Source organism: Pundamilia nyererei, unplaced genomic scaffold, assembly GCF_000239375.1.
Source record: "Pundamilia nyererei isolate P.nyererei 1_Seehausen unplaced genomic scaffold, PunNye1.0 scaffold00019, whole genome shotgun sequence".
NCBI lineage: Eukaryota > Metazoa > Chordata > Actinopteri > Cichliformes > Cichlidae > Pundamilia > Pundamilia nyererei.
Genome location: NW_005187420.1, coordinates 3755777 through 3771374, shown reverse-complemented (window position 1 = coordinate 3771374; position 15598 = coordinate 3755777). Strand labels below are relative to the sequence as shown.

At 46.3% G+C, this 15598-nt stretch overlaps 1 protein-coding gene across 1 annotated transcript in view; it reads left to right on the top strand.

The window, feature by feature from the left end:
* Positions 1-15598, top strand: part of adamtsl3 (ADAMTS-like 3) — a 97331-nt gene that overhangs the window by 9432 nt on the left and 72301 nt on the right. The window contains exons 5-6 of the mRNA XM_005726448.1: positions 1873-1918; positions 4000-4236. Of these exons, the coding sequence (XP_005726505.1) occupies positions 1873-1918; positions 4000-4236 (283 nt within the window). The remainder of the gene's footprint in view (positions 1-1872; positions 1919-3999; positions 4237-15598) is intronic.

Sequence of the window (15598 nt, the reverse complement as noted above, 5' to 3'; positions counted from 1 at the left end):
GTGTGTGTGTGTGTGTGTGTTTACCTTTTCTTGGCTTTGTGGGCTCTGCCAGCTGGAGCTCAGTGAAGTGCTGAAATAGCTGCTGACTGAGTAAGGTATGCTGCAGGTGGTGTGTGCTATTACCTTACAGGTGTGTGTGTGTGTGTGTCTGTGTGTCTGTGTGTCTGTGTGTGTGTGTGTGTGTGTGTCTGTGTCTGTGTCTGTGTGTGTGGTAATCTATTATATTCATGGTGGATCTCAGGCCCCTGGAGGTCCGATCTGGAGCAAAGTTCAGGGTGAAAATGATGATGATGATGATGATGAATGATGAACTGGAAACGTGCAGGAAAGATGAGAAAACTGTGCACGTGTTTCTCTGACTGGTCGATAAGAACATTCAGCACCAGAAATAGTGATGAGTCAAACAAAAGCTGTGAAGTCCAACGATGCAGCCATGGACACCAGTCGATGTGAGGTTTGGCTATAGACTGTATTTAAAGGATGGATACAGCCCCGTGACATCACCCCCGGTTTGATTCTGAGTCTTTGGAGACTGACTGCTGCTGCTGGCCTCACAGGTTTCAGTGCTCACACCGAACTCCTCGTCACTCTCAGCCTCTTTTCATTTTAGACGAGTTGATTGAGTTTATGTTTGAATGCCTTCGAGCGCAGGAGAACCCGGTGACAGGATGATGTTTTTAGCTTTCTGGAGACAAGAAGAGCACGAAGCTCTGTCCACGTCTGCTGCACCGTTATGATCATTGCAACTGAAAATACTGCAGTGTAATATTATCACCAAGACTCATCATTCCCATCGTTACCTCCACAGATGAAGCATAAATAGTTCCTGTGATGTCCACGTCAGGCCGATTCAGTTCCCGCAGGCTCGTCCAACAAGCAGAAATCAGCACGTTTACAGTCTGTTCAAAGCTTCATGGATGAGGTGAAGGTGGTGTAAACGGTCGGTGTAACAGAGAATGCTTGGGAGTAGGTCAGATGGAGGCAGATGAGGTGACCCGCTAAAGAGAGCAGCTGAAAGTAGGAGACGAATAAGAAAACAGCCTCATCCTGAGAACCGAGGAAAACAAATCTTCCCGTTGAACTTTTTCGTGATTTTCCTTCCTTTGGAGCTAAAAGAGGCCCCACAAACACACGACGTATCAGTGGAAAGCCCAGGAAGTCCTCTGTTTAGCACATCAGGACTTAGTAGGGTAGCTCAAATAAGTCAGTAGACATAGAGCAAAAACAAACGCCCACTGCAGAGAACATAAATGAACAGGCTGGTTCTCAGGAGGTTATGAAGTCTGTAGTAACAGACCGCACAGGAAGGCTGAGCTCCAGTTGTGGTGCAGACGGAAATTTAGGGATTGTATAGGATGTCACTGAGCACTGATTAGCAGGTGTCTGTGTCTGAGTGATGCTCCAACCAAGACAGCTGATACACCGTCAGAGGTCAGAGGTCACGTCTGCCTTCAAACGAACAACAGAGGAGCTGAAACGCTTTGTTAACGGGGGAAGAAGCTGTTAGTGAGGCTGCAGCTGCTGCTGGGCCTTCTTTACCACAGCGCTGGTGCTGTGGGTCCAGGTGAGGTCAGTGAGTGACAGTGGGGGGGTTGTGTCTGCCGCCCCCCCACAGTCAGCAGCGTCTTCACTGTGAGCTCTGTGTGCTGTAATGAACTGAGTAAGTCAGTAATTAGGAGATTATTGTCTCGTTACACCATAATCTCTGCGCCCCAGTGGAACCATCACCATCATTTTTATCTGATTATAAAAATAATATTTGGCAGCTCACCGGCTGATGATGGGAAACGGTGCACGACTCGCTGTTTTTAAAGCTTTTGATGTCTTTTGGTTTTAATCACTAAATCGTTTTTTTCTGACCTTGTTTTACAGAAGCTGTGAAGGAAAAAATATCCGCTACAGAACCTGCAGTAACACGGTGAGTCTGAGTGGGTCTAAGGTGGTCCAGGCGATGCAGAGAGAGCTCAGCCTCAGAGACGCAGGGAGGAGGGACCCCTCCATGAACCGAACAGCTGAGGTGGTTCCACATCTGCCTCGTAGCGTTTCAGGCTTGTCCAGCTGGCGGAGGCCCTGGAGATGCTTGAGAGATTATGTCCGTCAGTGGGACCCAGACAGAGCTCTGAGCTTCTCTGCCCAGACGCAGCTGTCAGTTTAACAGAGGAATGAATCGTGCCAACCGCCCTCCACATGAGCCAGGACGTTCCTCGCTGCTCAAAGGCAGTTTTTCTTCCCACTGTTGCCAAAGCGTTGGCTCACAGATGGTCGTCTGGAGTTGGAGGGTCTTAACCTTACGAAATAAAGCTCCTCGAGATGACGCTCGTTACATGTCCATGACGGGGGCTTCACCTTCCAGCTCAGCTTTCTCCACCACAGTGGTGCAGCACTGATCCACCTGTCATGTTCACGCTACACCTTCCTGTCCCTCATCAGGAGGATCTTCCTCACTCGGGGCACCGACTCCTCCAATCAAGAGGGAACAGAGACGCTCAGACTTTTGGGCGCTCGCTCTGCTTCTCACTCAGCTGTTAAACTCACAGAAGTCTTCTTAACTTAGCGCGGCATCCTGTTGACCTCGCGCTGCGATGACAGATGGGAGATGCAGCTTAGATTTTCATTTCTTTCTCGTCACTCGGTTCCTCCTCTGCACCGTCTGCCCGTTCTCCTCTTCCTGTCTGTCGATGTTGCCGTTCCGGTCGTCATCCCGGCTGGCTTCGGTGTGATCAGCTGCTGTAAACGAAGGAACAAGAAAACCCAGAAAAACAAAGAGCAGAAGTCTCCTGACCAGCACACCCAGAGATGGCACGACTAAAAAGCTGCCCAGGAATAATCTGAACAGACCAAACACAAATTGTGTGTATCCTCCTCTACTTCCTGTTTATGCATGAAAACCTCATATGATCTATAAGCTAATGGCAACATCACAGATCCGGCCTGCTGAAATAACCTCGCCATTTTTAATCCGAGGAAAACCGGCCTTATTTCTCTCGTTCCCCACTGAAGTGTTTTAGTCTGGATCCATTGCATCCGGTGAGAAAAATTCCCAGGATAATTTCTATCCCGTGTCTGTTGACACGTTGAGGCTAAGTCTGTGTGAACCGGAGCTCGGGCTGAAGGATACGAGCAGTGGCAGAGTGTGACTGCGTGGAGCCGATGTGTCACACCGGATTTGTCCAGTTCTCCGTCACACGGAGGAGGACGGATTTTTGGCTGCCAGAGGAGCAAACGTCTGGTCTCGATCCGAGACGGCGTTCGGTCCTAAGAAGCACCGAAACAGCTTCTCTGCAGCATCACCTCCTCTCGGTCACACAGACGGACTTCCAGCTGCAGCTTCGTTTTCCACGTTCTGTGGATATTTGAGTCATTAAAAGGAAACAACAGCCCTAAATTCAGCTTAGGGTCTCCCAGCACCACCCTCTAATAAACGGGTGTCACAGGAAAGTGTTAGTGTGGTGCATCTAAAAAACGAGTACTGATATTTTTATATCATGTGAAAGAAGGAGTAGTGAGGCTGATGACTATCACTCAGTGATGTGGAGCTGACAGTGAGCGGTAACCAGCCCTGGGAAGCTGCTTTCAGGCTTCACGGCTCTGTGGAGTGTCTGAATTGTGTTAAACCAGAGATCTCTGCTCTGCCGTCACAGACTCCCTGCTGTGAGTTTCTGCTGGTGCCAGAAAATACCTGCTTCCTCCAGCTGTTTGATCATCTGCTGAAATGTTTAAGCTCCTCCACAGGTTGGAAATGCAAAAGTAAAATGTTTGCTACTGAGGAAAACCTCTAAAACTGTGTGGCCTTCAGGGCTCACCGTGGCCAGCCCAGCGATGTAACCTCTCCAGCGTGTCCTGGGTCTGCCCAGGGCCTCCTCCCTTCTTTAGAAACAGAAAGTATGAGAGCCAACTGAATTAGGAGGCGAAATATGAATTTCTGTCAGTCGTCACGTGAAAAAACGAGATGAGTTTATAAAGAGTTATTGTGGTGACACTTTCGTCTCCTCTCCTCAGGACTGCCCTGCAGAGTCGGGGGATTTCCGGGCCCAGCAGTGTTCGGCTCACAATGATATCAAGTACCAGGGCGTCACGTACGAGTGGGTCCCAGCGCCGTACGACCCCACCGCCCCCTGCGCTCTGCGCTGCCAGGCTAAAGGCCGAAGCCTCACTGTGGAACTGGCCCCGAAGGTGCTGGACGGGACTCGGTGCCGAGCGGACGCCTTTGACATGTGCATCAGCGGAGTGTGTCAGGTAAAGGACGCCATGAGAAATCCTTCCTGCCACTGCTGGCATGAATAGACGGTACTGAACGCGGGCACGTACCGCCCCCTCCTTTCTCTGCTCTCGTTTTCTTGCAGTTTTTATATTTAATAAAAGTGAACGTGGAAGTGCAGCTTTTATGTTCTCAGGTTACGGTAAGTGTCGAGCATTTGCTGCGTCGTGTTGAAGCCCTCGCACAGGTTTGTGCTCATGATGTTGAAGCTCCTAATGATGCCACATCCATAACTCGGAGTGAGCACACCCTGAGGTCATTGAACGCACCCGATCGGCTCTACGGAAACCAAAAAGCTACAAAATGAGTTTACAGACGGAGCCACTGCGACTTCACTGCACGTGATCCTCAAAATAGGCGTAAAAACTGGAGCTCTAACTTCCTGGCTTGTCTCAGCCGAGACAGCCGTGTTATTGGTCAGACAGTTGCATTGAAATTACAGCACAGGTCTAGCAGACAGCTATTAGCTACAGCTGTGCCTGCACATCTGTCAAGAGTGCCAAAATCAAACAGGTGCGTTAATGAAATGTTTGCTAGGACATGAACTATGGAGACCACAGAGCCGTTTGTTCCTGCTGTAAGGAGGGAGGGCTTACCGTTGGAGCCTGCCTCGTGTGGATGTGAGAGGAACTGCAGGTCCCAGTGTTTTCCACGCCGCCTTCTTTTTCCAGCCTGGGAGGTTGCCAGTTGGAGTCAGCCCCGGGAAATAAAGTGCACTCCCCTGTCCCACATTTAATTGACACATCTGTCCACCCTTCCTGGCTCTCTGCGGAGTTTGTAGCTCTGTAATAACATCAGCCCGATCCGCTTTGCTTCCAATAAACAAGAGCCAGAATTGTGTTTGACACTCGAGTTCACTCGAGGTCGTGTTTTTGGCGTGCCTCCTCTACATTTTGGCCTCATTAGTTCAGTTTTTTCCCAGTTAAACTGTGATGATCCTCGCGGGCCACGATGAAATAATGAAAGCACAGAGACGCCAGAATCACCCCGAGTGGATTATATACGGACTCTAACTGCTCGACAGGAGCGGCGTCGCAGGTATCACACCTGACAGACGCGTGTAGTGACTCTTTGGATGGCGGCAGGCAGCGGTGGCGTGCATCTATCACGAGCTTTGGACGGCTTGTTGTCTTTCATTTTCTTGTTATCGTCACTTTGGCTGCATCTCATGCTGAACACCAAACGGCAATTTCACTCTCCAGCCAACAGTTAATTAGTTAAATTTAACTCAGCCTCTGAAGTGTGGCAGTAAACATGTTAGAAGCACTGGACTGTAAGCTGTGAACACAGCGCATTAACAGCACAGCGTCTGCACACTGCCCAGCTCCGGATCTCCTCACTGCTCACTGTGAAATGTTGAAAATGTTTCGTTTAAAGGGGAAATTTAGGAACTCACAGTTTGGTTATTTGACCTAAAAATATACATATCAGATATCTGTGAGTGTCTGCAGTGGCTGGTTCAGGGTCCTTCTCCCTACAGAGCAGCATTAGCTCGGGGATGGTGGTGTGTTTCCTCTTCACTGACTGAAGTCCTGACATTAGAGGTTTCTGCTGTAATCCAGGATTCAGTATTCGCTCAGTAACAGCGAGCTGTCGTGGCACAGATGCATTAAAAAACATCCCAATGTGGCACTACAACACAATCGGGTTTCACGAAGAGCACGCCATCCGTCTGGTCTCATCTATCCACTGAAAACATGCATCACACAGCCTCCTGGTTCATCCGTATGATCTCTGGCAGATGGGCAGTTTCTCCCTGCCGTGAACACTGCTGTTGTTGTCCCGATGATGATTCATGAGTATGAATATCAGTCAGCAAGGTGGTTGGTTCGGACGACATGGATGTGGCTGTAGATGCGTAACACGGTAAGGGGAATTGTTGAAAAGAATGTATCAATGGGTCAATAGGTTCGACTATAGGAGCACAGGGGTGTGTTTAAATGAGACACAGAGACAAGAGTGTAACTCAAAAGAACCAGCCGACGTTAGTGAAATAAACCATTAAAGGCACTTTACAATTGTAGAAAGGACACGTACACAAGATGAAAGAAAAGTAAAACACATAAACTACTAAGACAACGACTTGGCCAAGTGTTACTTTTGGTTTTCAATGCTGGGTGCACCCTAGTCACCTGACTCCTTAACTTTGATAGAAACATATTACACAAATCTCACACTCCTGTCACATGTGGAGAATGTTCTACACAACAGCTCATTATTCAAAGTCCCAAATATAAAATGTCCAAAAAATTCCCAGGTGTGAAAGAAAATAGGGGTGAGAGAATGTCAGGCAGTGGTCTCATGTATAACCAGCTGTGTGAGAGAGTGTGAGTGATACAGTCCTACCACACCTCAAGGTGCAGCACATCATCAAGTGGAAAAGACGCGAGTCTCAGTCTCTCTAAGTCCAGGTGGGAAGGCTCGCCATCGAATCCACCCCTGACCTGCCAACAGACGGGGTCAGAAGAGCAATTCAAATATTAATTATGCTGTTCTAGCTATAATGCACAGCTTAGGATTTTGTTGACATCATACTCTACATCAATTTGCAATTAAACTACTCAAATTTGATAAAATAAAACATCTCTGTTACATAAACTGCAATATATTATCTTATGTTAAAAATTGTAATACAAACACTTTTCTAAATACATTATGAAAACATTAACACTTACAACCAAGCTAAGTAAAGTTAGTGCATATGTGACAGTTATTAACCAAACAATTCAGATAAATTCAGTTACTGAACAATAAAGTGCAAAACAGATTTAGGCTACGTCCACACGTACCCGGGTATTTATGAAAACGCAGATTTTTCTATGCGTTTGCACCTTTCGTCCACACGTAAACGGCGTTCTCGGTCACTGAAAACGGAGATTTTTAAAAACTCCTGCCAGGGTGGAGATTTGTGAAAACTCAGTTTTTACGTTTACGTGTGGACGAGGAAAACGGAGAAAACGCAGAAAATGCAGCGTCTTCTTCTTCTTCTTCTTTGTGTTTAACAGCGGTTGGCAACCAACGTAAAGGAGCATTACCGCCTCCTACTGTTCCGGAGTATGGGTCAGACACAAGCTGTATCAAAAAAACCCAAAAACACAGCGTCAAAGGTGTGCGCATTTTTTGACGTCACACTGTGCGCCACGTTATTGTTTCGGTGAAATGAATTTCTACAATACTGTTACTGTTAATTCTACTCTCTGCAGTGTTTAAATGCTTACATATACACAGTTACTGTCCCTCCACACATACGACTCGGTTCTGCTTCTATGCCCCAGCTTTGTTTACTATTTCCCACCGAGGCTTCTAGACTTCTGATTGGCCAACATTTCTGCACGGTTAGGAATATAGCGCCACCTGCTGCTTTGGCATGTTCATAGCAGCGTTTTCCTTCATTTCTGCGTTTACGTGTGGACGGGATTATTTTTCAAAACAAAAACGGAAAAATCTCTGTTTTCAAAAATACCCGTGTACGTGTGGACGTAGCCTTAAACTAAGACATACATGTACTCAGCGATCTCAGTGCATCAGGCCGAAGACAATGGTACGGTGTCTCTCGGTCGAACCACGCGGGACTCTAAACAGCGTAACAGGGCATGTTTTTTTCTTTAATGACAGTACTACGACGTGAAGGAAAATAAACATAAAGTTGCGCTTCAAGTGTTACCTCACTTCTGGAAGCAGAGTGAGATGAACTTCCAGGCAGCTGATAACAACTAGAGCTAATGAAGGCTAACAGTTTAGCTAGCTTTCTAAAGGCGCCAGAAAACTGCAGCATTCGTCTGTTTACTCACTGTGGCTACTTTTAACATGAAAGGCAGCTGATAACCAGCGAACTTATGTGCAGCACAGTTGGTTGCAAACTTTTATCTAATACTTTTTCTAACTCAAAAACTTCAGTCTCTCAGGGATCAAAACTTTGCAGCGCAGCTCAGCACGCGACTACACACGCGTAGCGGCGAACACAGAGCAGGTGGGAGGGGCACACAGCGGCAGGTTGCTTTCCCATTGGTCAAAGCATACTGGGACCTGTGCATTTCGATTGGTTTGACAGGCTGTCCATCTCTACTCATATTTATCAGACCTTAAAGTGGTACCCTTGTTTTATTTGGGTTACAGATGTCTCTGAGACAGGGCAGGAGATTGTTCAACATCATCTTGGAGAGTGAGAGGAATCCTGAGGAAGGGAGAAGATCAAAAGTGCAGATCTGTAGGAACTACAGTGGGATGAAGCTAGCTTCAGAGAGTAGTTGAAGAAGAGCGGTGATGATCAGTGAGCAGCAGGACAGCTTCACGATGAGAAAGAGATTTCCTTGTGATTGCTCTGAGAGGGCAGATGTTGGCCAGGTCTTTGTGGATCTGTGAGAGGAAGTCAGGAGTGCTAGAGAAGGATGTGAAGGTGGTGCAGGACATGTACGAGGAGGTGTGCAGTAGGAGCGACTGATGGGATGAAGGTGGTGGTGGGATCGCATCAGGGAGCTGCTCTGACCCCCGTCTTGTTTGCAGCGGTGATGGAAAGGCTGACAGATGAAGTCAAGCAGGAGGAGCAGGCGGACTATGGTGTTTGCAGATGGCGCTGTGATCTGTAGTGAGAGTAGGCAGACAGGTGGAGGAGAGCCTGGAGAGGTGGAGGTATGCTCTGGAGAGAAGAGGAGCAGCAAGACAGAATACACGTGTCTGAATGAGAGGGAGACAGGTGGGAAGGTGAATGTGCAAAGAGCAGCGGTAGTGAAGGTGGATGTGTTTAACAACCATCCACAGAGAGCGCAGGCAGGGTGAAGCGGGTGGAGACGAGTGTCAAGAGTGATCTGTGACAGAAAAAGAGCAGCAGGCCTGAAAGGGAAGATTTAAAAGATGGTAGTGAGAGCTGCTGTGATGGTTTGGAGACGGTGGAGGTCGAGCTGAAGGTGTTGAGAGCTTCTCTGGTGAGTCTGATCAGAGGGTTTGCACATGTGCAGAGGCGGGAGGATGGAGGTATCGGACAAAGGAAGATGAAGATGAAGCTGCCAGGCAGGAGGAGGAGAGGAAGACCTCAGAGGAGGTTCGTGGATGTAGTGAAGGAGGACATGCAGAGGGTCGGTGAGACAGAGGAGGAAGCTGGGACAGGAGGAGGTGGAGGCAGATGATTCGCTGTGGTTTATGCAGAGCTCCAGAGGGTTTATCAAAGCATGTAAGCTCCACCGAACTGCTGACAAAATCCTTAAAGAGCAGGTTTCCCTAATGAGACGAGCGACTTCTCCCAACTTCACATTTTTGACTCAAACTAAATGTGTCGAGTCAAAAACAAGAGAACAACACTGAAAGAAAAAGCGAGAGGAGCTCTGACAACGAGTAAAGAAAAAAGTGGAAAATTGTGACAGGAGGAGCGAACAACAGAGGGAAAAGGGTTATTTCCTCTCAGCTGCTGCAGCAACAGTCAGTGTAACGAGCTACACCGTTCTCATCAAATCCAATAACTCGCCCCGCTTATACACATCCAGCTGCCTGCATCACACTGCACCTGCGACCGCGCTGCTCCGTGGATGGAAAAGGCCGACGCATTCGCAGACCGACACTTGAAATTACACATTATCCTTTAATGGTGTCTTTATACACAAGTCGTAAGAGGCTTTCTCCATCCGCAGCTGTCGTCCGATAGTTCAGCCTGTATTTACTCCGAGGAGAAGCTGTCCTCCTCCCTCTCTGCTCCGCTCGCCTCCATTCAGCAAACGCAAAGATACATAAACACTGTGAAGTGGCTGCAGGGTAACGGAGCAATTAGGACACGAAATAAAAATGTTCAGTGTTTATATGCGGTAGTTTAATATCAACAGAAGGTTTCAGTGTTTAGATCTGAGGCTGTTGTTTCCGGCCGCTGTGCCAGAACCGCTCATAAACTTCAACGCAAGTTCCTTCTGATGTGACACAGTGTGTGTGTGTGTGTGTGTGTGTGTGTGTTCCCATCATTTAAACAGAGCCTTTTATATTTTCTTAAAATGGCACATTTTGATTTTAAAGACTGAGAACGTCTTAATGAGGAGTGACGTGTGACCCTGGCGATCTGCTGTTGGCCCGATTCTCACTGTGAGAATGAGTTTAGGCAGAGATGACGTCGGGATTAAAATTGAGTCTTTTACAACATTAAACACACGTTAAAGCATCAGGAAAACTTTTCATTTTCCAGGAAGGTTTGAAAACATCAACAAAAGACGTAGAACAGCAGATAAATAACTCTTTAACTTTCCTGTTCAGAGATGGGATAGAGAGACAAAACTAATTACATATAAACCGGGAGTTAGAGAGGTGAGTGCATCATGGGAATCCCCCGGCAGCCTATGTCTATTGCAGCATAACTAAGGGAGGATTCAGGGTCACCTGGTCCAGCCCTAACTATATGCTTTAGCAAAAAGGAAAGTTTGAAGCCTAATCTTAAAAGTAGAGATAGTGTCTGTCTCCTGAATCCAAACTGGAAGCTGGTTCCACAGAAGAGGGGCCTGAAAACTGAAGGCTCTGCCTCCCATTCTACTTTTAAATACTCTAGGAACAACAAGTAGGCCTGCAAGAGCGAAGTGCTCTAATAGGGTGATATGGTACTACAAGGTCATTAAGATAAGATGGGGCCTGATTATTTAAGACCTTGTATGTGAGGAGCAGGATTTTGAATCCTGGATTTAACAGGAAGCCAATACAGGAGAAATCTGCTCTCCTTCTAGTCCCTCTCAGGACTCTCGCTGCAGCATTTTGGATCAGCTGAAGGCTTTTCAGGGAGTTTTTAGGACTTCCTGATAATAATGAATTACAGTCGTGCAGCCTGGAAGTAATAAATGCATGAACGAGTTTTCCACTCTCAGACAGGTGGATTTGCATGTCTGTGCCGTTTAAGCACATCAGGTCCAACTGTTTCGTTCCTGTTTTTAAGACTGTATTAAATGAGCAACCAACCAAATGGTCAGTGACCAGCTGACCTGAGTTGGTTTCTTCTGCTACCAGCTGGTTCCAGACCCTCAGATGTGTCATTGATGGAGGAGGTTTCTGTGATGCAGCTTTACTCAGCGTGTACGTCCAGAGAGTGCATGCAGCTCCATGCAGCTGGACGTGAAGTGACTCTAAAACTGCAGGTTTTCTGAGACGCCGTGGTGCTGATGGCCTGCAGCCACTAATGGTTGAGATTCTGCGTCAGCAGAGAAGCACCACTCATTTCTGATTAGGACTAATCAAATCAACGGTAATCCTCACACGCGAGAACCCGCTCACGCCCGCAGTGCAGCGTCGGTCTGAATGAATGAAATTACGTGCCAACAGATATTTGAATTCCCTGATAACAGTTTGTCACCTGAAGTGAGGATGAAATATTCGCACAACCCTGACGTTCCTTAGGTGCACTAATCTGACATTTTGTGGCACACACTGCAGATTAGACGCCTCTAATCCTCAGAATTACACCCCAGCTCAGTCACTGACAGCCTGATGCCTTCCTTTCTCAGCTGCACACTCCAGAACACCAGTTCCCCATTTCATAGTTTTACTGTGAGTTATGATGAATCTGTCAGACGCTAAGTTAAACCACGCGGGCTTCCTAAAGCTGAAGGAGCTTCTAAGATTTGGTTTGTGAACTGAAAAAGGTCATCTCACAGCAGAAAACAGAGCTGTTGGAAGGATGTGACACGTGCCAATGATGTGTAATTTCCTCGATTGTTGAATTCAGCTGAAAACAGCATCTCTGAAAACTTCTTTGTCTATTTTCAGAGATTTTCTCGTAAAGACACAATTTTATACCCTCATCATGTGTAATCACTGCTCTCCACATTTTTCCTTTCACCCTCTTACGTGTGTGATGTGTGCAGGGCTGACATTTCTGTACAAAACACAATCTTAACTCACTAAAGGCAAAACATCAAAGAGTATTTTCTGCCTGTATGGAGGACCAGGAATGCCAGAATTATGAGCCAAGACGTGAGCTGACTCAGTAAATCCAGATGCCATTGAACGCATCCTACCATCCATCTGTCCTCTGACCTGTGCTGCTTTAATCCTGGATGTCTCTTTTATGCCTCAGTCATCCAGCAGAGGCACCTGGTGTCTATCAACCAATCACAGCTCAGTGCACACTTTAAACGGCAGGTGCTATTTTTGATGAAAGTGGAAAAGGAAAGGAAAGACAAAGGGAGCTGTATTTAATGCCGTTTCTGTCATGGCCGGGATGGCCGATGTGTTTGAGGTGTGGACCCAAAAGCAGACACGGGAGAGAAAGCGAAGTATAACCAAAGGTGAGGCAAGAAACTAAACTAAAACCTAAACGTGAGCACTGTGACGTGGAACGTGACTCTGAACAACAGCATGAAAACTATCCTGAGACTTGACGTAACAGGACACGAGACAAACAGACGACGCGACACTGAACAGAGGGAGACAGAGGACCTAAATACACAGAAGGGTGACGAGGGAAACAGCGAAACTAAACACACTGAACATGGAACCAAGACTTTCAAAATAAAACAGGAAACATGGAGAGATGAGTGGACATACATGACAGACAGGAGACATGGAATGAACACGAGGAGAGAGACGCGGACACAAGGACACGACACATGACAAACAGGAACAGACATAAAGCAGACTAAACTCAACTAAGACAAACTAATAATAAAACTAGAACTGAACTTTCTCTCAATAAGCAATCATAATAATGCACCCTGTGGACTTTCTTTTCCTGCCTTTACTTCTGTTGTTCGGTTAAAAATGTCTTGTGTGTATGTAGACACGTGGTGTCTGTGTTAGGGTCCTACTCTACAGCTACTTCCGTACGTACGCCGTTGTTTAGCGCGGTGTAATGATCACGATCATAGGGAGAAGACGGCAGTGCAGCAGGAGAACGACAGACAGAAAAAAGATCAAAAATACAAGAAAAAAAATAGTAAGCTGCGTTAAGTCTAGATGGAGTCTTTTAGAGGCGACAGGAGTGGGAGTAATTATTCCATTTTATTCTTCATCTTCAGCCTAGATTTTTCTCCCACAATAATTTTCTGCTTTAGGAGTTTTCCTGCTTCCACGGCTGTTACTGTGGAGGAGTCTTTGTGCTGCTTCCTCTTTCATCTTCTCTGCACTAAAATTCCTCTTTCATAAGCACTAAAACATATTCAGGGCACGGCTCGAAACACTCAAATCCCAAATGATCCAGCCTAACAACATCAACGTGAACACTAGACAACATGGTCTGTGCGAGGAGCGAACATGTTCAAGGATATGGAAAAGCGTATATATGGACTCCTATATGTCGTGTATTTTTAGCTTACTGATAGCAGCAAACTTTATAAATCTCTGTCTCCAGTGTGTATGTGGAAGGCTGAGACAGCAGGTACTGAAAAACACTGTTTAGATTTATCAATATTAGTATGGACATAGCCTCGGTGTTGTGAAATGTTCCTGCTGGGAAGCTGTTTGGCCAGAATCCAGGTAGGAAAAGAAATGAGCCTGCTTCCTCCGGGCTGAAAAGTTCTCCTCTCCTCCACTTTAAAGTTGTTTGGCCACAAACTTCACCTGCCAGGATGTAACAGGCAGTTTCCAAAGAGACAGCATTCACTCAGACTGCTTCAGGTACATCATTAAACTGAAAATAATAATGAGGCCAGACACACTCAGTCACGCAGGTAGACGGGAAGTCATGGGAGGCAGATGATGGATGCGTGCTCTAATGGCAGCTGCTGCGAGACCCGGCGTGCCGAGAGGCCACCGGGCACGCCGGGTACTAACGGTGATGGAGGGAGTGTGGAGCAGCGAGCGGCTCTGAAGCGGGAAGTTTGTCAGTGACGGAATGAGGCCAGTCCCTGCTCTGCTGCATGTAGTTTATGTAGATTAATAATACACCGCACGTATACACGGAGACCAGAAAACGAGTCGATCCCAGGGAGCTGCAGTGCATCGTGTCGTCTGTCACTGTGTTTGTCTCCCCGTCACACTTTGTCACCTCGATAATCCTCGGCTTACAGGGTCTCTGCGATTGCTCTAAAGAGGCGTTTGTGTTCAGGGTGAAAGTGCGAGTTCATTCCATATGCCCCATAACAACACATCCGCTTCCAGTTTCCACATTTCCTGCAGCTGGCAAAGTCACAATGACGTCCAAAGAGTCAGAAGCATACAGAGCATGAAAACTGACATAATTCAATATTTACTTTTATTTATTTATTTATTTTAGCAAGTAAGAAACTTCATGGAGGACACACAAAGCGTACGCCCCACAGAGTTTGCAGAGTGATGCCATGGACAGGTGTGGTATTCTGACCGCTGACGAGAATAACACCGTCATCGCTTCATCGCTGCACCTGTTAGTAGGCGAGCTATATCAGGGAGGGAGTGAACATTTTGTCCTTAAGGCTGATATCACAGCAGTATCAACACCACATCGTCTCAACTCTGCAGGCCGGGGGTGTGTCACAGTGTGATGGTTTGGGGGAGGTTCTGCTGAGAAACCTTGGGTCCTGCATCCATGTGGATGTGACTCGACCTCACCATTAGGGTTTTGATAATCGATTTATTGATTATAATCGATTCTGTCTTGGATAACGTGATATCGATTCATTAAAATCCTGAATCGATTTTTTAATATAAATTTATTTTGCCCGAAATGCCAGAATCTCAATTTCAACAACCACCAAACAGCTAAGACAGTAAATGAGAGCAGGTACACGGCTTCTGCACAAAGACGTAAACACAAAGCACGGAGCCGCCGACGGATCGGGATCAGTGAGATGTCGCCTTTCTCACCCGACGGCACGGACACGGTCGGGGCTGTTTGTTTCCTATTACTTACTTCCGAAAAGAAAACCTAATTTTCTGCAGGTCAACAGGCTTCTGAACAAATTTAAACTTTTTAAAATTATGCAAAATGCAAAGTGCTCAGCCGTGTCTCTGATAAAACTTCAGAGGTAATGTTCATAAGTTGATTAATGGTTTTCTTTTGTTTTTGATGTACTGCAGAATACTTTTATAAAATCCAGGCCAGGAAAATCTCCTTCATGTTTTTCTGTGTTTTATCTTCAGCTACTTTGACACAAAGGCCTCTGCTGTGATGCTCACACCTTTGATAAAGTCTGGAAAGTGTCAGCTTCCTTTTAGAGCTGGGCGATATGAGATTTTTTCATATCACGATATGTTTTTTTCATTTCAGGCGATAATGATATCTATCATGATATAAGCCAAATAACTATATTTGTAAGATTTAAATGTGCCGTTGCTCACAAGTAAAATGTGAAATAATCAGCAGCTTGTTTTTATTTAAATATTATTTCCCATAATAAGTTCAACAGGGTAGATGTACTTAAGGAACATGAGACTTTTTCAGATAAATAAAGGCAAATATTGCAAACT